This window comes from Artibeus jamaicensis, unplaced genomic scaffold (assembly GCF_021234435.1).
Source record: "Artibeus jamaicensis isolate MK-2021 breed Jamaican fruit bat unplaced genomic scaffold, CSHL_Jam_final contig_384, whole genome shotgun sequence".
Taxonomy (NCBI): Eukaryota; Metazoa; Chordata; class Mammalia; order Chiroptera; family Phyllostomidae; genus Artibeus; species Artibeus jamaicensis.
The window spans coordinates 12,033,819-12,055,026 of NW_026521810.1; the positions used below are offsets into that span (position 1 = coordinate 12,033,819).

General features: G+C 47.3%; 1 protein-coding gene across 2 annotated transcripts in view; it reads left to right on the plus strand.

Annotated features, from left to right (window-relative positions):
• The window catches only part of MERTK (MER proto-oncogene, tyrosine kinase), a 91,428-nt gene that overhangs the window by 29,897 nt on the left and 40,323 nt on the right, over positions 1–21,208 (plus strand). For both annotated transcript variants that reach the window (XM_053664564.1, XM_053664565.1), the window contains exons 3-6: positions 2,155–2,255; positions 4,144–4,317; positions 15,942–16,028; positions 18,419–18,534. In XM_053664564.1, coding sequence (XP_053520539.1) covers positions 2,155–2,255; positions 4,144–4,317; positions 15,942–16,028; positions 18,419–18,534 — 478 coding nt within the window. The remainder of the gene's footprint in view (positions 1–2,154; positions 2,256–4,143; positions 4,318–15,941; positions 16,029–18,418; positions 18,535–21,208) is intronic.

Genomic DNA, 21,208 nt, shown 5'->3' on the forward strand with positions numbered 1-21,208 from the left:
ACAAACCTTGATTTCCCTCGCAAATGCAAAGAAGACGAGACTGACCAGTCAGCTGGGGAGAGTCGTCAGGAGCTGCTGAAACCAGGATGCACCATCCAACCCCTTGACTGACGGTGGGCAGGACACCACGGCAAACACGTTTCTCTCCCTCTTTCTCCAGCTCCTTCCTGTCACCACGACATCCAGGGAGATACCAGGGGAGGGTCAGCCCCTTATGTGGAGATACTTTCCCTGCGAGGTCTCTTTCTGTCTTGTCCTGTTTTCCTGGTGACCTCTGAACTTTGTGACATTCAGCTCTTGCCCTAAAGCATGGAGAGAGCTGGTCTTTCCTTCACTCTGGGTCCTCCCCACATCCAACATTCATTCATCAGGCATGTTCAAGAATTAATTTTCTCCTACACAGCAATGAAGGGAAAGGGGAAGTGAGAGTATTCTGTCAGTGGGCGGCACTGACGTTGGCCCATCAGGAAATGCAGGTGACAGTCACACGCCTGGGTCCTGGGAGCAATATGGAGGTGATGTTAACCCAAGCAGCCTGGTCCCCTACTTCTGACTGACACCACGCTTGACCTGAAATTTAGATGCTATGTTTAGCATAGGCCAATAGGGATTTGCAAAATGGTGTTGTTGGAGGGAAGTTGTATTTAAAATGTCCAGTATGTGTTCTGAAAACCATGTGTTTGACCCAAGGCAACTGTGGCTTCTCACGGCCTAGGAGCCTCACTGCCTTGATGGTGCCGTGTTACCCTCTGTCGGCTGCCAAATGTTGCCAAGGTTGGTGAGGCCCCTCTGACCTTGCCAGCTTCCTCTGCTCTTTTGAACCTTAAGCCTCAGCCCTTGACTGGTTGAAAGATGGGTTTCATTTTGCTTTGGATAAACACGTTGCATGGGATGCAAACTGCTGGGTATGTGGTCCCCTCCGTGTTTTCCTTTTCTCTTTTTCTCCCCCAGCCACAGTCTCTGCAGAGTCTGATGAGCAGAGGTGAGTAGAGTACCCTCTGTGGGAGAGCATCTGGGAGCACTTCACCGTGTCTCTCCTCCCCTCACCCTTCCCACCGCCGGCAAACTGTAGGGTTCACCTATGTTGTATCATTCTTGTTTGTAAACACGCTGGAAAGGTGGGAAGCAGGATTCTCAGCCTTTTAGAGCCAAGGCCATCTTTTACTATCAGATATATTCTACCATAATACAAGAAAAACAAAAGAATGCTGTTTTATAATAAAAGAATATGAATGTGAACTTGTCAAAGTGGGGCATGGTCACACCAGGGATACAGAGACTTGCACCCTGCCCCTCGTTCTCCCCGATGTGGCTGTTGCAAATGCGGCCTTCTAATGTCAGTGATCCCTTTTTCCAAATGGTGATCTAGTCCCTGCAAAGTCCAAACAGGCCAAAGGACCAGTGCTGGCCCACCCCCTCGCTGCTCACCCTTTTCATGATAATTTGCTCTTCTGGGAAATGAGGCGAATGTTAAACCTAGGCAAGATACTGTGTGTGTGTATATATAATGGAGTGTGTTCTGGTCACAGAGGGTCATTTGGGGTATGGAACAGTTGCCCCTGGCCCCCAAAAGTCATGGTGACCACCCAGACAACCCTTCAGATTTGCAAAATGCCTTGAAGGGACAGCACTCCAATTTGGAGTCTACCATAGAAGTCAAGACAAGTAACATAGGGATTAGAGTCATTTGTTCTCAAGAATTGGCCACCATGACTCTGGATGCTGGCAAACCTGAAATCTGAACTTTGGGTTCCAATTCATCCTGGGCATCCAGGATGTCAGCTGGATGCCCAGGGAAGCATCACTACTGCGGTCTTGGGTCCCAGGGCCATTTGGAGGCAGAATTCCTCTTCCTCAGAGGACTTCCATCTCTGCTCACAAGCCTTCGACTGACTGGATGAGACCCACCCCCATTATGGAGAGTCATCTGCTTTAGTTGGAGTCTGCTGATTTCGACTTAATCTCATCAGAAAGCTGCCTTCCCAGAATCACCTAAACTGGTGTGAGACCGAAAGTCCAGGCACCACAGCCTAGCCATGTCTATATGTAAGGGTAACATCACAGCATATGTCACAGAAGTTGAAGAACGTTCTGTTTCTGTGTCAGAGCTCGAAGGGTAGTGACTGTAAATGTCTTTATGTGTTTTCTCCAAAGCATAACCAGTGTGCAGCATTCAGACAGTGGGTCGTATGTCTGTAAGATGAACATAAACAACGAGGACATCGTGTCTGACCCCATCTACGTCGAGGTGCAACGTAAGTACAGAGGTGGCAGAGTGGCCGGTATTAACTGCTTTGCCTGTCGTCCTCCACAGTGTGGCAGGCCCATTTACAACTCCATCTGCAAATGCTGCAGATCCATGAGCACTGAGTTTATATGAGCCAATCTTTTTAGTCTTTAGGTAATAATGAAATGAATTCAATGGTTAAAGTTTGAGTTCCATCCTAGGCGGTAGGCCTGAAATGAAAGAAATTATTGGCTTTCTTGTCCTGAGGTTATATACACTAAAAAGAGTTGGTGACTTTTTTTAAGAGAGCAAATGCATGTCATTATTCAGCTCTCAGTGCTGGCACCAGGTGCTGCTCGCCTGGTCAGGTGGCACTTTGCTTATTATCCAGCATCTCTTTCCATCCTGTGTATGTGGGCGGTGAGACCAGGGAGGGTGAATGGCTTCCCTGGACAGGCCCAGCACCCCGGCCAGGCCTTCTTTCAGGGCCCTGGGATTCGTTGGTTCGGCGCAGTTCCAGGCCATGACACGAGCTGGGCTCAGTGTGGGTGAGAAGTGAGACGCAGGATGAGGAGAAGGCTGTCTGCCCTGGAGAAACTTGAACTCCTGTGGGGAACGTGAGCCAGCCAGTGAGCCCAGGTTCCTGGGTCTTCGGGTTTGCATGCCTGGCTCTGCAGTGGCAGAGCCTGTCAAGGGAGGCTTCAAGGAGGAAGCGTCTTTATTTTAACCACCCCAGTGGCCACTCCTCACCACCCAGGTGCTGCACCCAGGGTTCCCTGCCTGCAGACGACGGGAACACCTTTCTTTCCTACTTTGTCCAGACCCACATTTACACAGGCTGTAGAGCAAGTGATTAGCTTTTCAGGGAAATTCAACTGGAAACATCATCCACTAAAAGGCTCCCTATTCTTTTGTAAACACAAACCCTACAGGCACTAATGCTGCAGGAGGCCTGAGGGGGAGGCAGGCCCTCAGCAGCCTCTTTATAGCTTGTTCTGGGCCCATGCTGGGCTAAAATCTAGTGTTATGTCAGCATTGTGGGTAGGGGTGGATCCTACATTTGCTGTTTATCTGGGAAGAATATTTAGAGGACATTTTACTTGTCAAAATCTCAGAAAAACACCCAAGGCAGGTTCACGTTAGGTCCAAATGAAGTTTTGCAAAACTTTGAAGCAGGAAAAATGTTTTCCATTTACTACTTCACATCATTCCTATTGGGACCAGGTAGGTCCGTGAGTTTGCAGTCCCAAAAGAACACGATTTCTATGTGTGAGGACCGTTAGGTCACCTGACACGTTTTTGGCACACGTCCAAGTGAGTGAGTTACTTGCGTTCCTCTGAGACAGTCCTGAAGTACCTTTCCTCTTGGCCTTGGTCCCAGAACTACGGGTCAGAGATCTTACGGCTGTGGCTGCGTAACTGCGTCTACAGTGTTTTTGGGAGACTGTGCTTTGAAAGGCGCTCAGCCCTCTACACATGCACAGAACTTAAAATTCATGTCACCCATCTCGAAGCCTCACACACAGTACATTGTCCTCAAAAGCAGCAGACCTATTGCGTGGCTTGGTTTTTCACTCTGTTTGTTCTGGGGAGGAGTGCTGAAACCTGCCGACCTGCCCCAAGAGTGTGAGCAAGGCCCGATTTCAAACCAGCCAGGCCTCTCTGCTGGTCAAACCAGTTCCGAGTCACCGTAACAGGCCCTTTGGGAAAGTGTCCTGGGAAGTCAGCTGGAGATAGACTGGTAGAGATTAGCCCCTGTTTTCTTTCTTACCCAGGTTTCAGGTGAGAACTGGGGTTTTGGACCTGAGATGGTATGGAATCTCCTGTGGCCCAGTTCTGGTCATTTCCATTCGCCCTAGGGCTCTGCCTTTGCTTGTGGATTGGAAGCATTCCTCCTATTAACCCTTTCTCTGCAGGACTTCCTCACTTTACCAGGCAGCCTGAGAGCATGAACGTCACCAGAAACACTGCCTTCAACCTCACCTGTCAGGCCGTGGGCCCACCAGAGCCTGTCAGCATTTTCTGGATTCAAAACAGCAGCCGTGTGAATGAACGGCCTGAAAAATCCCCATCCGTGCTAACTGTTCCTGGTGAGTCTGTGCCGATTTCTTTATTTCTTCTCAGGAGAAAAGCTTTGGTGAGCGTGCTGTGAACCGAGAGGATGCAAACAGGTGTGGTGGCTGAGGTGAGGGACCCACAGGTGGGGAAGCAGTCAGGACTCCCAGGTGTGAGAGCTGGGAAGTGGCTGAGTGCTCTCCTTCCCAAGGGTGCTGGTGGTTCGGGTGGGGATGAGGCCAGAATCCCCTAGCCAGGCAGCGGAGCCCGCTTACATCTCCCATCGGGGCTGTGTCCTCACTGGCCTGGCAGTTCTGACACTTCAGGAGCCAGTGATGGGAAGACCTTGGTGAGGTTTGACCGCAAGGCATGACTGCATGTGTCACAGAGGCCACTGTGGGCCAAGTGAGTCATTGTGGGATTGGGGCAGCGTTGCTGGTCAGTGGTCGTCTTGATGTCCGTCCAAGGGGAAGTGCCCTGACCTGGTTCCCATCGCTCTGACTGTGTTCTAGAGTCCACGCCGTCGGTGTTCCTGTTTGCTCTTCCCATTGCGTCTTTCAGCGACGTCTGGCCAGGGTATCGCCCCCCCCATGGGGGAGGGAGAACCTTTCTTCTGTACCTTCAGGGTTCTTTGCTGGTCTAATAATCAAATAGACATGAGGCAGATTAGCAAGAGAAAATGACCAAATCTAATGTGTATGTGTGTATGGGTACCCCACATACATGATAGAGTCAGAGACCCTCCCCTCCCGCATACAGGAGCAGTTCAGAGACAGAAAGGAAACGTAGTGTGAGTGAGACATCCTGAACTAGGGAGGAGGTAAGGTGCCTTGCGGGTTCAGAGGGTCAGTGCAGGGAGAGCCAGGTGTTCAGTAGATAGAAGTTTGTCCTGGCGCATAGGTCAAGCGAGGTTATCTCTGGTAATCTCTTCTTATGGGCAGGCCCCCTAAGTCCAGTTATCCAGGCAGCAAAGGGAGGGCAAGAAGTTTCTCACAGAGGCACGTCTTGGCATGACCCACACCCTTAACCCTTCCTTTGCTCATGCATTTGGGGCTTCTGTGTGCAGAGGATGTTCTGGGCACCGAGAATGTGGCGGCGGCTCCTGGAAGCTGTCTTTTTGCTTCCTTGAACCTCGGGGCTCCTTCTGTGTCTGTGGCAGGAGTTAGTCAGTTTTTAAATATACTCCATCCTCTCTAGGTTGGTTGCTCTGAAGTCCCATAAGGAAAGATTTCCTTCATTGAGGTAAAAGTGACCTACAAGTAAGTGAAATGCATGGAACTTGAGCACACAACTCAGTGAGTTAGATAAGTGTAGACAACCCGTAACCACCACGTGAACCAAGATGCATAACGTGCCATCGCCTCGGGAGCTTCCCCCTTCTCCCTTCTGCTGGGCCCCACCTCCCACAGGCAGCCTGTTCTGGAGTCTGGTTCGTGTTGCCTGGTCTCGTGCTTTACAAAAATAGAGTCAGAAAGCGTGTGTTCTTCTGTGTCGGGACTCTTGGGCTCAGTGTGATGTGTTTGAGACTCACCCACCTTGTTGTGTCAGCCGTGCAATACTTTTTATCTCGGCAGTGCCCTGTTGTAGGAAGGTGCTGTATTCTGTTATCCATTCATTTGTTGAGCATTTGAGATGTTTACGGCTATTGGCTACTGTGAATAACTATGAATATTTATGTGCAGGTGTCTTGGGGGACATATATTTTTATTTCCCTTGGACAGATAGCTGGGAGAGCAGCAGCTGAGTCATATGTGAGCATATGTTGAACTTTTAAAGAAACTAGAAATCTGTTCTCTGAAGGGGTTGGACCGTGGTATGTACCCAGAGCCACGGAGGAACATTCCGGTTGTGCCGTTCACATCCTACATTCCTGGTATGAACATTTCACATGACATAAGTCTACTCTCAAACCCAGGAAACTGTTCTAGCTCATGTGGCTCAGTGGGTTGAGTGCTGGTCTGAGAACCAAAGGGTTGCTGGTTCAATTCCTAATCAGGGCACATGCCTGGGTTGTGGGTCGGGTCCCCAATAGGGGATGCTTGTGAGGCAAACACACATTGATGTTTCCCTCTCTTTCGCCCTCCCTTCTCCTCTCTAAAATAAATAAATAAAATCTTAAAAAAAAAAAAACCCAAACCAGGGAACTGACACTGGTACCAGACTCATGGTACCAGTATAAATGGACTCATGAGTGTGCATGTGGCTCACGCATGGCTCTATGTAAATTTACCACATGTAGCTTTGTGAAATCTCAGTATTACATAAAGGCCATTTTGTTAGGTTTACTCACACTATTAGGTTATTAACTTCTCAATTCCTATTTTGCATCTATCTTCTCAACAAAAAAAAAGTCTTATAATTAGTGAGAGTAAAATAAAGATCTCAAAGAATGTGGAACCCCAAGTAGGTGGCAGTTGTAAGGATGTATCTGGCCACTTGTAAATAAATCAGATCTCTGAGCTGAGACAAATTACTTGTGGCCTTGGGTGTTAAAAGAATTTGTAGATCTTATCACAGAAACACACTTCTGATTACTCTGAAATCATAGAGAAGAAAAGTTGTAGATAAATGGAGATGGACAGAGTGTCCTGTTTTCATATGAAAATGACATAGATTCTGCTAAGTATGGAATCATGAGACATGGAAATACACAGCAAAACTTAAAGAGGGGGTATCCAGTTGGTGCCTATAAGGATCTGGAAAATGATCTTACCTAGGAGTTCAGCTCACCAGCAGTGTCAGGCCTGATTTCAAAATGAATTCCAAACTGATTTCCAGTCTTTAATAGTTACTAGTTGATATATCAGGGAATGTCTCAGAAAGACAAGATGGAAGTAAATGGAAAAAATAAAAGTAAACAGACTTATCGTGGGTTGAACAGTAGCCAAGAATACTGATTTCATGAACTGATGTCAACTCAGAGACTGCCTTTGTTAACAGGCTTTTGGCTCCGTTCTCGGTTGGATCGGAATCTGGATTTCCATCAACAATGAAATGGCAGCTGACACAAAGCAGGGAGAAAATCTGCTGTCCAGTGGGTCAAGGTTCAAAATGGGTTCAGGAGTCTGGGACAGTGGATTAAACTTTTGTAAGGATGAATGTCACATGGTAGAATATGATTCCAAAATTAGTTAGACCAGAAGTGAGAGAGCTTTGGCTTTGCAGCAATTTAATAAGGAAAAAGACCTGGGGATTTCAGTTAACCTTAAACTCAGTACTCACCACCTCCTCCGTTTTCTGAAAGCATCAAGAGAGCGAGAGAGGGTGCACAAGGTGCCCGGGAGGCGCCAGCCTCCTGTGTTTTGGATGCTCTGTTCTCGGTTTTGACAGGAGACTTAGGTTATGTGCAGTGTTCACCCTGGGGACATAGGGTGAAGGAAACAGCATCTTCCCTGTGTATTTCTTTACTATTTCTGTGAATCTATGCGTAATTCAAGATAAGATTTTTAAAACCTTTATTTTGCATAATTATTAAATGATTGTATGTTGAAAATGTAGAAAATTCAGAAAAGGGCTTTTACAGCTTATTATACATTTACAATTACAGTGAAAACACTAATGTGTTTTCTTCCTATCCTTTTCTATAAATATATGTGTGTGTCTATGAGTGATTTTTCCTTCAAGTGAGAATAATACTTGTGCAGATTAATTCCAGCCTTGTTATTACACAAGTAGTATGTGAACACATATTCACTCCAAAACATTCACACCACAGGCATAACAAAACCAAAAGTGAACATCTCCCTTTTTTCTCTATGCTTTCACCGCCCTGCGCCACAGAACACCCACCACCAGCCTTTGGCTCCCCTCCGCCCAGGCCCCTCCCACTTCTGCAACCACCTCCACGTGCGCATGCGCACCGAGCCACGTAGTGCTTTCCAAGAGTGTGCTCACGGGCCTGCCCGGTCGATTGTGAAGTGGCCACAGGGAGTGGATGGACCGTAATTTACTTAACCATTCCCTTGTTGATAGACATGTAGGTTTTAAATTTTTTTTCTGTTGCTTATGGAGACATCTTTGTACCCCTATGTAATTCTTCTCTGAAAACCTTGCTAGACACCCCGGGCTTGTCTGTGCCCCCAGAAAGCCTCTTCCATAAGCTCTTGTACCTCCCCACCACATGGAGGCAGGACCATCTGCTTGTCTGCCCCCTTAGTTGTTAATGAGTGTGACTATCATATATTAATTATTAATCAGCTTAGCCCCCATCACAGTGCCTGGCAGAACTGTGAGACCGAAGGAATGAACTAATGAACAAACAAACGAATGACAGTCCGATGTCTTAGGTCCCTTCACTGGAACAAAGAGACCCAGTGATACTAAAGTACTTGTATCCGTATGATTATTTTTCTACTTCAAGTCTTATCTCTTCTCTCATTTACATCTTTAACCAGTTCTGTGAAGTTGATAGAACAGGGTTTCCTACTTCCATTTTGTGGGCGCAGAGGGAAGAAGGGCCCTGAGTGAAGGCTTCTGATGCAGGGCTTCTGCTGGGCTGTCAGTGAGACCCAGGGTGCCGCTTGCGCTATGCCCAAGCATCTGATCTTTGTAACGTCAGAGAAGAATGACATAGCCCTGGCCGGTGTGGCTCGGTTGGTTGGAGGATAGTCTGGTAAACCAAAAGGTCACAGGGTCAATTCCCTGCTAGGACACATATCCAAGTTGCAGGTTTGGTCCAGGTTAAGACACAGAGAGGAGGAAACCTATCAACACTTGTCTCTTGCATCACTGTTCCTCTCCCTCTCTTCTTCCCTTTCCCTCTCTCTAAAGTCAGTAAGCATGTCCTCAGGTAAGAATTTTTTTAAATGACATAAAACAGTATTTTTATTTAAACCCGTTTTTTATTTTGAGGTCCTTTGTGTGACCCCTGAGCCCTCCTGCAAGTTCAGGTTTAAGGAACTGGGAGCTCAGGCCATTGAGATGACCTGGGGTGCCTGCGGAGGGTTGCACGCTGATGTAAAGCAGGGTGTGTGCAGGGAGGCACAGTTCTGCCTTGAAACTCACCCTCGGGTAAACCTTCCTGACCCCTGCCTGAGAGAGTGTGACCTAAGGAAGTGTGTGAAGAGCCTCAATTGTGCATGTTGCTCTGAGCTAGTGAGTCCACGAACAGGAAGGTCGCACACTGTGCCCTTGATACCAGTTTTTTTGCCTAGTGATATAAGAGCTATCTTTAAGGTAAAGGACATTATTCTGAGTCAACAAGCCGGTCTCAAAGGTCCCATGCTGTAGGGTTTCATTTATGTAACTGTCTCAAAAGGACAGGGTTGTAGTGAAGGCAGACGGACGGGCTCTTGCTGAGTTTAGGTTGGAGGAGAATATCCCTAAAAGGGTTAGCAGAAATGAGCTTATTTCCCATAAGGGAACTATTCTATTTCTCTACACAACCTGTAATAAAATTTCATAGAACTACAGTGTACACCCCTCCTCCAAACAAAACAAAGCAAAACAGAAATTGGCAAAATCTGAATCAGTTTCAGATTTGTATTTTAGTTAATGATATTGCACCAGGTCACTTTCCTGGTCTTAGGGGATGTTCTCTAATTGCGTAAGATCTTATCAGCAGGGGAAGCTGGGTGAAGGGTGGACATGAACTCTGTACTATTTCTGCAATTTCTTCTGAATTGAAAATTATTTCAAAACAAAGGGTTTTTTTCCTTTTTAAAGAACCACTTTGTCAGGGCAAAGCTCAGTTCTGCCAACAGAGAAGAACTGTGAAAAGAGTTTGCTGCATGGTATTTGGCAGTGGGATGTGTTTATTCTAAGCTAGCTCCCCAGCTTCGACATTGGAGACTGATGCCCCCTCACTGTCGTGTGCCCCTAGGCAAGCTGCTCAACTTCTTTATATAAAGTGGGCATAGTAACCGTGTCTACTTCATGGAACATTTATGAGGTTCCAGAGACATAATGAATGAAAAGTCCTCAGTACAGAAGCAGCCTACAGGAATGACTCAGTTGTTCTATTATAAATTTTTACCTGCTGTAATGACTGTCAATTGTGACCTACGTTCCTAAGAAGAGTGGTAGACTTATGCTGATCTTTCTTGTTTTTTACATACTTATTTTATATCTAAATCTACATTTAGGAAACACCTAAGCTAGTTTTTTTAGTTAGTTGGATATATTTATTAATTAATATTCGTTGTAATAACAATAGTAATGTCACTGAACTCAAGGGGTTTGCACTCAGAGCGTTCTGTTCAAGAACCAGACATGGTTCTTGAAAGGAACTTAAGACATGGCTTAAGTATACTGTTTGGTCAATGACATGTTGATTTCTTCTTTTTAGTTGGCTACATTTATCAGGTTGGGTTTTTCCCCTCCCCCTCCAAGATTACCCTGTTTACAGCTGGTCTGCAAAATACTGCGCTACGTTTTAACATTTAGCAAGGACAGGAAAGCATTTAGAACTGCCCAGCCCTTTTGACTCTTGTCCTTACATAAATCAGTTCATTATTGTCACAGTGCTTTCAATGAAGATTTACTTCGAACCTTATAGCAAAGTGTGAAAGTCACTTTTAATACCTATTTTACAGACCAGGAAAAAAATGGAGTGAGTTAGGGACCCACATGCTCCATTATTCTAGTCTTTCTATGCAGCTGGCATGATCCCGGTGGAACATGTTAGATCGTGTCCACCTTCTGCTCACAGCTCCAGGTTTCCCACTCTACTGAGAGGACAATGTGAAGGCCTGTCCCACCTGTTTTTCTACCTAGACCGTGCCGTCACCTCCAATAAAAACTCGGCCCATTCCCTCACCCTGACTCTCCTCAGAGGACATTTCTCGAGGAGCCAGTCTGCCCCACGTGTTTAAAGTCACAGCCCACGGCTCCACTCCCCTCTGGCCTTCTGAGCCTCTCCCGTTTTTTCATAGGACTAATCACCTTCTAAGGGCACAAGCAGCTCAGTTACTGAAGAGGTTATTGTTTCTCACCCATGTCCTCCACCAGATGTGAGATGTCTCATAAAATAAATGGCAGAGGCCTTTGTTTTATTTGTGGACACATCCCCGGTGCCTGGAAAAATGTCTGGTGCACAATAAGAACTAGGTAATGAATTCAGGGCAGGCAGTGAGTCCAAAGTTAGTGAGCATAAGTTCCTTCTGTCTGTGCATATTCTTCTGTTTCTTGCTTCTTTTGGTGGAAAGATAGACCCCAGGGGGGAAAAATGAAAGGACTGAATTGCTGAAACCAGAACTCAAGGAACTGGCCTAACTGTGCTCTTAGAAGTTGCTCCTTCAGCAGTTCTGAATGTCCTTCCCTCAAGGGAACATCCTGTGACTGAATGTTCCTTAAAATATCTTTCAAACTTTGTGTCAGAGGCTGTCTTTCTTTAAAACCAGCAGAGAACCAGGCAAGAGGGGCACGAGCCATCTTGGGGTTGGGTGCAATTTAATGGAATAAGGGGAGGCCTGGGCAGAGGACCGCTCAGGGGGCCCAGGGGACTGTGGGGACCATGGTGGGGGGTGGAGTGGGTGGCAGGGTGGAGACCGAGGGCTGAATCATTTCTTCCTTGGAAAGCCACAGAGTTTGGTTGTAGAACTTGCAGGTCTGTTCCAGTCTGGCGGTTCGTGTTCCCCAGAGGGAAGGCAGGACAGTGAGAGGGAGCTGTCCCTCCTGGACACTCCTGGGGAGGCAGGCTGGGTGAGTCTCTCTCATCGGGCCGTTTGTACCAAAAGAAGTGTAACATCGAGTAAGCAAAGAAGACTGTACTTGGCCCCACTGCTCATCTAGTTTTGGAGAAAGTTCACTGGTTTGGACCTGCCTCTACTCTCTCTGCCAGCATCTGCAGGGCATCTGTTGGGAACTGCTGTCATCCATGGTTGGCTCCGTCTGGGTGCTTCTGAAAGGGGGTGGGGCCAGGGAGTTTGCTGCAGATGGTTTTCCTGACTTTGTGTTCACTCTGACAAGAAACACAAAGAGGAAAATGGACTTTCCGTTTAACCTGGAGTCGCGTCCCATGATAAGCACTTCTACTTCCTGCGGCGATAAAGCCTGCAGGCCTGAAGGACGCTGTGTAGCACCTCAGTGAAACCCACTTGTCCCCCTGGTTTATGGAAGGGCCAGCTCTTCCCTCACGGCCAGAATGTGACTGTTACTTTGTTCTCAAGTGTTTCCCAAGAGAACTTGGGAACTTGCAACGGTCGTTGAATTCCAGTGGCTGGCTTTAGCCTACAAATGTTTGGGTGCTCAAGCACCCAAAACAAGCCACTCCCTGTGTCTTCTGATTGAGCCAAAGCTGATTTTTCTAAATATAAGTCAAGTTTTGCAAGTCCATGGCACCCTGCGACATGCACATCTTGGTTGGGAGCTTACAACTGGAAAGTGAAAAGTGATACTTCAGCATGAAAAGCAAAGTGTCACAGATGGCAGCCAGGGGCCCCAAGTGGTGGCTGAGAGGGGTCTGTGTCTTCATCCTCACCCAGCGCGTCGTATCTCCTAAATTCCAAGCCCGACACAGTGCCCAGGGTCCAGGCGCTGTGCCAGCTCTCCCGTCCCCCTGACCTCCCGCTTCCCTATCATTGTTCCCTTTCTTCACAAAAGAAAAGAGACCCCCTCACACTTATCTTAAGTCACTGTGGGGCCTCAGTTCTCAGATGCTTTGGTCTTGAGATACCTGTAAAATTGAAGTTTAAAAATGATTGAGAACCCAAGTTATATGAGTTTGGGTTATGTGAATTCTCTTGGTTGATATGCACTGAAACAGAAATCAAAACTGAAAACTTTTCTAACACAACAGTACACAAGCGTCTTTCAAGAGCGAATACACTTAATGGCATCACACAGCGTATGGCCTCGGGAAACCGCACGCCTTCCTGTGCGTGCGGCATAGGACCCTCCACAGGGGTTTTACCGGAGAACGTCGGGAATACTCAGGGTGCCTGAAATTACATTCTTAGCAGCTGTTTAATTCGGAGCAGTTTAACATGCAAACCTCAAAATGTGTTCTTTGTGAGGAAATCAAGCAGCAGCTACAAAGACTCCAGAGGCAGGGTCTTCACAGATGTCCTTGTATAGGTGTGGCTGATGGGTATGAAAGAAACTCTTCTCTGCAGTGCAGCGAATATTTCCTAAACTACCACACAGGCTGTTAGTGGCCTCATCCCTGACTTGAGAGGCGTTGGCCAACTGGGAGAAGAGCCTGGATGCTGCCTGGAACTGCAGCTGCTGGGCACCTGCAGCTGTCTGCAGGATCGAGCTTAGCAGTCCGTTCAGGGTTTTCCTCCAGCCAGACCTAAGTACTCCTCCGTTAGGCTGGAGGTGTGCATTGTAGCTAAGTTAAAATACCTGAAATGTCTGATTCTGATATAACATTATTTTAGTGCGTAAGTGGTCACCTCAGGGCAGGAGGACAGCAGCCCAAAGGTCCGTTTTCAGGGGCTGTGTCAGACTCCGGGGCAGATTTGCTCTGGAGAAGCACCAGCGCAGAGAGGATCCGATTTGCATTTCTTCCCAGATCCGCTCCGGTCCTCTGGCCACTTGCTTTTCTTGGTTCCTGCCTGGCAGCATGTTGCTTTTCGGTTTTGCAGATATTTAACTCCTTTGTTCCTGACAAGCTTTGAATTTTAAAAATATCAGATGGAACATTGCCTGTGCAAGTAGATCATAAAAGAAAACAAAACAGGTTTTTCAGGCAAGAAGCAAATGGTGGTGTACTTTCAAGAATTCTGTCTGTCTGTCTGTCTTCCTCCACTTCTTGATGTGGCCTTTGTGCCAGAGACAGAAGTTTCCAGAGGGTATATATGGCCGTGTTTTTTAAATGTAACCTTTTTAATTTTTAGAATAGTTTTGGAGTTATAGGAAACTTGTGGAAATGGGACAGAGAATTCTCTCCCCCTACCATCCCCTACTGTTGTACCTTTAATGTGGCACATTTGTTACAATTGATGAGCCAACACTGGCACAGTGTTGCTAACTGAGGTCCATACCTCACTCACATTTCCTTCGTTTTTATCTAAGTCCTTTTGCTATGCCAGGATTTCAATTCAGGGTTTAGTTGCCAGGTCTGCTTGGGCTCCTCTTGGCTGTGACAGTGTCTCCAACTGTTTTTATTTTCAGTGACCTTGACAGTTTTTTTTGTGTGTATTTTTAACTGAATTGACTAGGATGACACTGGTTTCACACGTACCGTTCTATAATACATCGTGTGTATATTGTACTGTGTGTTCATCGCCCCAAGTGAGAAGTCACTTTCCATCACCATTTACCCGCCTACACGCCCTTTCTATCCATCCCAATCCCTCTTCCCTCTGGCAGTCACCATACCATGGTCTGTGTCTCTGAGGTTTTGTGTTTTTTACTTAATCCCATCACATTTTTCACCCAAACCCCCAACCCCGCTCCTGTCTGACAGCTGTCAGAATGACCTCGACAGTTTTCAGGAGGACGGGACAGGTTTGTAGACTGCTCCAACTGTGGAGTTGGACCTGTCCATGGTTTCCCTCATGAGTAGACTCGGGTAATCTGTTTGGGGAGGAAGACCACAGAGGGGAAGTGCCATTGGCATCACAGGGTATCCAGGAGACACTGTCAGCATGACTTGTCATCGTGGGCGTTGACCTTGATCATCTGGGTGAGCTGGTGTTTGTCAGTTTCTCCAGGCTAAAGTTTTTCTTTTGTTTTTCTTTCCACACTGTCCTCTTTGGAAGGAAGTCACTGTGCACGGCCCACGCTGTGGTAGGGTGAGTTACGCTCCCTCCTGAGGGCAGAGCACCCATGCTAATTCTTGGGGAGGCTTGCTTAGTCTCCCCCTTTTATTGTTTATTTACATCAGTATAGACCCAAGGGCATTTGTTTTATACTCTGGGTTGCAGTCCAGTGGCAGTTTTAGTTTCTTGTTCATGTTGTTCCATCTGAGGCTGCCGGAGGAGCTTTCACTTGCTCCCGTGTCCCTGCCGTAGGTACCACTTCCGTGCGCGTGCCTGTGCATCTGTGATGCTCAGTTTGTGTTGTGTTATGCCCAGGCTCATCCTTGCTCCCATCTGAGAATCAGCCATTTCTCCAAGATCCCCCGGGTTCTTTTATTGGAAAGTGGAGTGAGACCTGGGTTGCCTCTCTTTCTTTCTACTTAAAATTAATGAATCAGAAGTCTTCACACCTTGGAAATAATTTAAAGTTTCTTTTTGTTTAGCACTGTTATCATGTTTGTATAATAATTCCTAATGATTTTTTACTATTAAATAAGGACTCATTACAGCAGACCTTCTAAAATTCTTTAAACGGTGGATTTTCTCCTGCTGTTTTTGGAATTGTGAAGTGTCCATGCTGTCCTGGGCAGCTATGGCCCAGGGGACTACTCAGGGAGCCTCAGAGACCACTTTTCTTGATATTGGGGTCTGCAACCCCCACACCTCCTTGTAGAAATTTAAAAATCTAAATAATAGTGCTTTGTTGCCTAATGCGTCTCCCATCAGGGAAAAAGGAAGCTTTTGAATGGAGGACCAGTGCCTCTCAGGCCTCTGGTTGCTCCCTGGTATGTACTGTTTAATCCCAGGTGTGTTTTTTTCTTTTTCAAAACATCAGAACACTTTTAAAATTAACTTTGCATGTATGGCTTGAGGCAATGAACCAGGAAGTAAAAGCATGCCCAGACACCCGTAGGGTTCTGCAGAGCGGTGGCCTGTTTTTCTGCTGATGGTCTCACGGTCTCCTTCCGCTTCAGGTCTGACGGAGACGGCAGTCTTCAGCTGCGAGGCCCACAATGACAAGGGGCTGACTGTGTCCAAGGGCATACAGGTCAACATCAAAGGTGAGAAGCAGAGCCTGTCCCTTGAGCATGTTTGGGAGTTGGGTGTGGGGGACAGCTGGAGCCTGGGCTTCCCCACTGACTGTGTCTGTGAACTTGGACAAGTCACCTGACCTCTCTGGCTTGTGTCCTCTCTGTGAATGGGGTAATTACAGAACCTACCTATTCTTGAGGCTAAATGAGATTATATCATTAAAGCACTTGCAGCAGTGCCTGGCACATAAGTTTGGTAAACATTGACCAGTTTAGCTCTGCTCAGTCTGAGAAGAAAATAGGCTGAAATGTTTACCTTTATCACCTTAGTCCGTTTTCACTTTTCCCTCTTCCAGCCTGAACTAGTTCTCATCACTCCTTGAAGAGCCCCCGGGTGGGAGCAGGCCGGGTGGGAGGGGTCCAGGAGTGGGCTCCGCCCTTCCCAGGGCAGCTGCTGCCGCTGCTGCTCGGAGGTGGGGGCAGGAGCAGGTCAGGGTCACTGTCCTGCTCCTGTCATTTCCTCCTCACCTCCCTGTCCCTCTGGCTTCTTTTAAACTGGGCATAAGATAACGGAAGGCTTATGTGGACACATTCCAATCCAACCAGCTGCCTCTTCCTCCTTTTTCTGTGGGATGAAAGGCATTTAAAGCTGAAACTTGAAAGGAAAACCCAAATGTAAATACTGCCTTTTTATTCCATTTCAAATCATCTGCCTTACCTGCTCTCACAGAAATTCAGGCAAATTTTTTGCTTCAGTATTTGTTGTTAACGAGAGGGCGTTTTCTGAAAGTTCATTGGGAGAGAAAATGGGCCCGTGGCACGTCAGCGCTGGAGGAGCTGTATGACTTCCTTCCTCTGTTCCGAATCCCATCACTGCCACTTTCAGAGGAAACGCTGGTGATTTCAAAAATGCATGAGTGGGCATAAATTTATAAAGACATTTTCCTCAAGTATAAACACCCTAAAAATCCAGAAAAGGTGACGTACTTCTTTCACTTTTGCTTCTCACAGAATCTCAGCTTTTAAAAAAATAAATTCTATTTCACAAACGTATGTTCTTGGCTTTTATTTATTTAAATTTTTTTGTCCAAGCAACGAAGACTCCCTTCCTCTAATCTGCTATTAACTATAGTGTCTGTGGCCAAATTTTGATGTGGGAAAGCAGGCATTTTATGGCAGTTCTATAGCTAATCTATTTCGGGGGAGTGAGTCAAACAAAATGCCCCCCTTCCCCACTCACCAGGCTGCATGTCTGCTGGTAAAACCAAAACTACGGAACATGCCGCCCCGTGTGCGCTTAACGTGGCCCAGTCCTCCCGCCCATCCTGCTGTCTCCTTCCCCGCCTCCACGCCTTCCTCAGACCTCAGTGTGTCAGCTCGCCGAACCCGCACCGCTGCCCCTGGAACAGCGGTGTTACCGCCCCAGTAAGGGAAGAGGGGACTGAGTTTAGAGGGCACTCAGCTGTGCCCTGGGCCATACCGCCGGCAATCAGATGCCCGGTCCCTGCTGGTGCTCACACTGGTCTGCTTGCTGTCCCCTCAGCCAGCCTCCCGTGTCCTGTTGAGGGTCACGAGCTCTGGGATCAGGCAGACCTGAGTTCAAGTTTGCATTCCCCTGCTCTGCGACCATTAGCAAGTTTTCACTTCTGTGATCCTCAGTTTCCGCATCTGTGGATGGAGGGTATAAGACAACCTCTCTGATGGGGTTCTAATAATAACGAGATGAGGTAGAGGCCATACAGAAGGGCACATAGTAGGCACACAACAACATTAGTCATCGTGTTTTATTAAAAGTGATTATTACTATTAATTAAGAATTAAATTTAGCACAAAAAAGTATAACCCCCCCCAACCTTCAGATTCTTCTTAGATTCTAATTGAAATCCCTGTCCACGTCCCATGTGTGGCCGAGGTCATTGCACACTCATTATGGTCCCCCTAAACACACATGCACGCACAGAGACACACACATGCACATGCTCCTGGGACCCCTTCTTATCCTCCACTCAGTGGGTACCCCAACTCAGGCAAGCGCTCCACAAGGGCAGGGCTGTGCCTCTTCTCCACTGAGCACCAGCAAGGCAACTGCACGCCATAGAACCGTGGGCATGACCTCAGTAAAGCAGATGGGCATCTCCACGTTCTTGCCAGCTACATCTCTCTCTCCATCTATGGACAGAGAAACAGGCCTGTGCCCCCCACCCACCCCAGGCGGAGCCACCCCATCTCTGGAAGGCCTGTCTGTAGGTTAGTACAGTCACCCTCAGGCATAGGGCGGCTCTTCTTTAAAACTTGTGTTTAATTTTTCTAATCTTAAGAAATGGACAGAGGCTTGGTATTAATATGTCTGTTTGGTCGCTTGGCCTCCTGTGTTTTCTAACTGCGTTTGTGTGTGTGTGTGTGTCTTTGTTTTTATGTAGTCCTGCCCTCCCCACCAGCTGAAGTCAGCCTTCACAACAGGAGCGCGCACGGCTTCCTGATCTCCTGGGTCCCCGGCTTTGACGGGTACTCTGCGTTCAGCAATTGCAGCATTCAGGTAAACGGACCTCAGGGGTACAGAAAGGAGTCACTGTTGGTGTCCTGTAGGTCTCCCTGACTTTTCCTTTCTCCTTGGATGGGTACTGAGGGCATCTCAGCACCTCCATTCGGAGTCCTTGACCTCCTCCCACCTCACTGTTCACCTGTGTGCACCGTCTTACGGTCTTCTGCCCCAGAACGCTGCCTCCTTCTTGTGAGTGGCCAGGGCCCAACCAGCAGGAACCATGAGGCCGGGGAAAATTAATTTTGGCCAGGTACAAAAACAATCCCTAAAGTAGGACCGGCTTGTAACCAGAAGTTCAGGAAGCCAGGTACTCGTCATCCTGGCTCCTCCTGGGCTGGTAGCCATAAAGGACGAGCATGAAGGCAAGAACTGGGTTATCTCTGCTACTGAATGTAACACTTTGCCCCTCGCCCGGGAAACCTGAGCCATACAAGCTTTGCAAAGGGTTCACCCGTTTTTAACCATTACCTAAAACTGGTATAAAATAGACGTTAGCCATCCTACGATGATTCTGTGCCCTGATGCAGTCTCTGCTCTGAGTGATAGTTTTGTAAACACGGAAAGTAAACCTGCTCTTTGTTTCCTCAGTGCCTGACATGGCCTAGGGGCTTTGCAGACACTGTCTCACTGAAACTCACAGCAGCACTGCAGGCCCAGAGCCCAGAGGGGCAGGACCAGATTTGAGGCCAGGCCCGCTCATGCCACAAGCAGTGCTCAGAGCCACATGTCCCTCCATGTGTCAGGAGAGACATGGGGTGCGGGGGCAGGTAGTGAATCTGTGCGGATTATCTGCTGAAAACGTGAATGTGTCCTGCCTGGTACTTTATCATACAGTGTGGTCAGGATTCCTTCTTAGTTTCATAAGTGTCTGGTCTTACTAGTCAAAAACATGTTAACCTGACACAGGTCATTTATACCCACTCACCTTAAGGAAGTGACTTCCAAAGAGTTCTGGGTCGACAGCCAAATGTTTTAATGCCAAATGGAATTGTTTCCCTGCCTTCACTGCCCCCCACTGTTGTCTAAGAGCTGCCCTTGCTTTGGAGAAGGAAAACACGCATTATCCCCCCAACAGTCTGCACCCGCACCCTGCCACCCCCGCCTTGCTTAGCCCTTGCCCAGCTTTGTTTGTAAACCTCCCAAGTACTGGTAGGTGTCAGCAGTTCTGGTTGTGTCTACAAAGTCCTCGCCAGGAATATGTTTTAACAGGTTTTTTAAAGATATATTTCACATACCATAGTATTCACTCATAAAAATAATAGAGAACAAGGGGAAAGTGACCAGAGGGGAGAAGGAAGGGAAGTTAAGGGGAAAAAGGGGGAGGGATGGAGAAAAATAGGGGGGAGGAGAAAAAATAGACAAAAAACTGTACTTGAAAAATAACTAAATAAAATTAAAAAAAAAAAGGGTACAGTTTGGTGGTTTGTAGTGTGCTCACCGAGTTGGGCAGCCTTTTAGTGTCTGTATTAAGAAGAGATACTGGGCTGTAGTTTCCTTGTGTTGGCTTCTTCCAGTTTCAGTATGCGCGTGATACTGGCCTCGGGAAATATGCGTTCCTCCTTTACTATTTCTGGGAAGCGTGTGTGAAAGGTTGCTCTTCCTTCTTTCTAAATATCTGGTAGGGATCAGAGGAGAAGCCCTCTGGCCCTGATGTAACTGGGCCCTTTATTTTCTCCTGCACTCCTAACAGGGTTAGTCGGGACTGACAGTCTTGAGGAGTTAAAATTTATAATCCATTTTATTTATTATATATTATTATTAATATATTCCATTTCTAAAGGAACCAAGGATAGTTTTGTAGTAAGTTCCGAGCCCATTACAGTTTTAAACTCTGACTCGGTAACAAATGAATGTTCTGGCCCGCATTCAGATCCATGCCCCAGCAGGACACGCCCTCCCACTTCCTTTGGTCCTGACACGAATCCCTTTCTTCACCCATTTTTGGGCTGCATTATCCAGGTCTATTTTTAACTCCCCCATGTGCTTCTTGCTGTTTCATTCCCTCTTTTCCCCCAGGACCCACTGAGCAGGACTGTTATAGAAACCCTGTCGTCTTCCAGGAACGTGCTCCCAAGGGGTGTCTTGTGCCTGGAAGTGCTCTACACGTTGCTCCCCAAACGGGTGGCTCGAACCACAGGTTTCCTCCACCTTAGTTTGTGTGGTTGGTCACCGGGAAGGAAGAGCTTACTCTGAAGTGAAGAAACAAAGTGGTTTCTGCCAGTAGCCACCCCGAGATGAGCTTGTAGCTCCTTGCACCAGCTGGTGCTTCTTGTCACCCAGTGAGGCCTCTAGATGTTAGCCGGAGGTGAGGCTCGGCCCCAGCACCTCCCGTGAGGTGTCGCTAGTGGATCTGGAATTCGGAAATGTTATCCGTGGCTCCTCGGCCTAAATTCCAGCACCTATATCCTGAAATGATAGCATTGCGTATCCACACCCCACGATTGCCAGCCCATTATTATCAGGAATAAATACAGGGTTTATGATTTTTTTCCCAAACTGCTTTTGGCTACTTCTTTTTTATTATTCAGTACCATTTTGTTTTTCTGATTTTATAAGTGCTCTATTTTATAGAAAATTTTTAAATGTGTGGTGAACAAACACTCCCCAGTTCCCCCACTCCCAGACAGGAGGCACGCTTCAGGAAGCCCCTGTCCGGCCTGTGCAGACA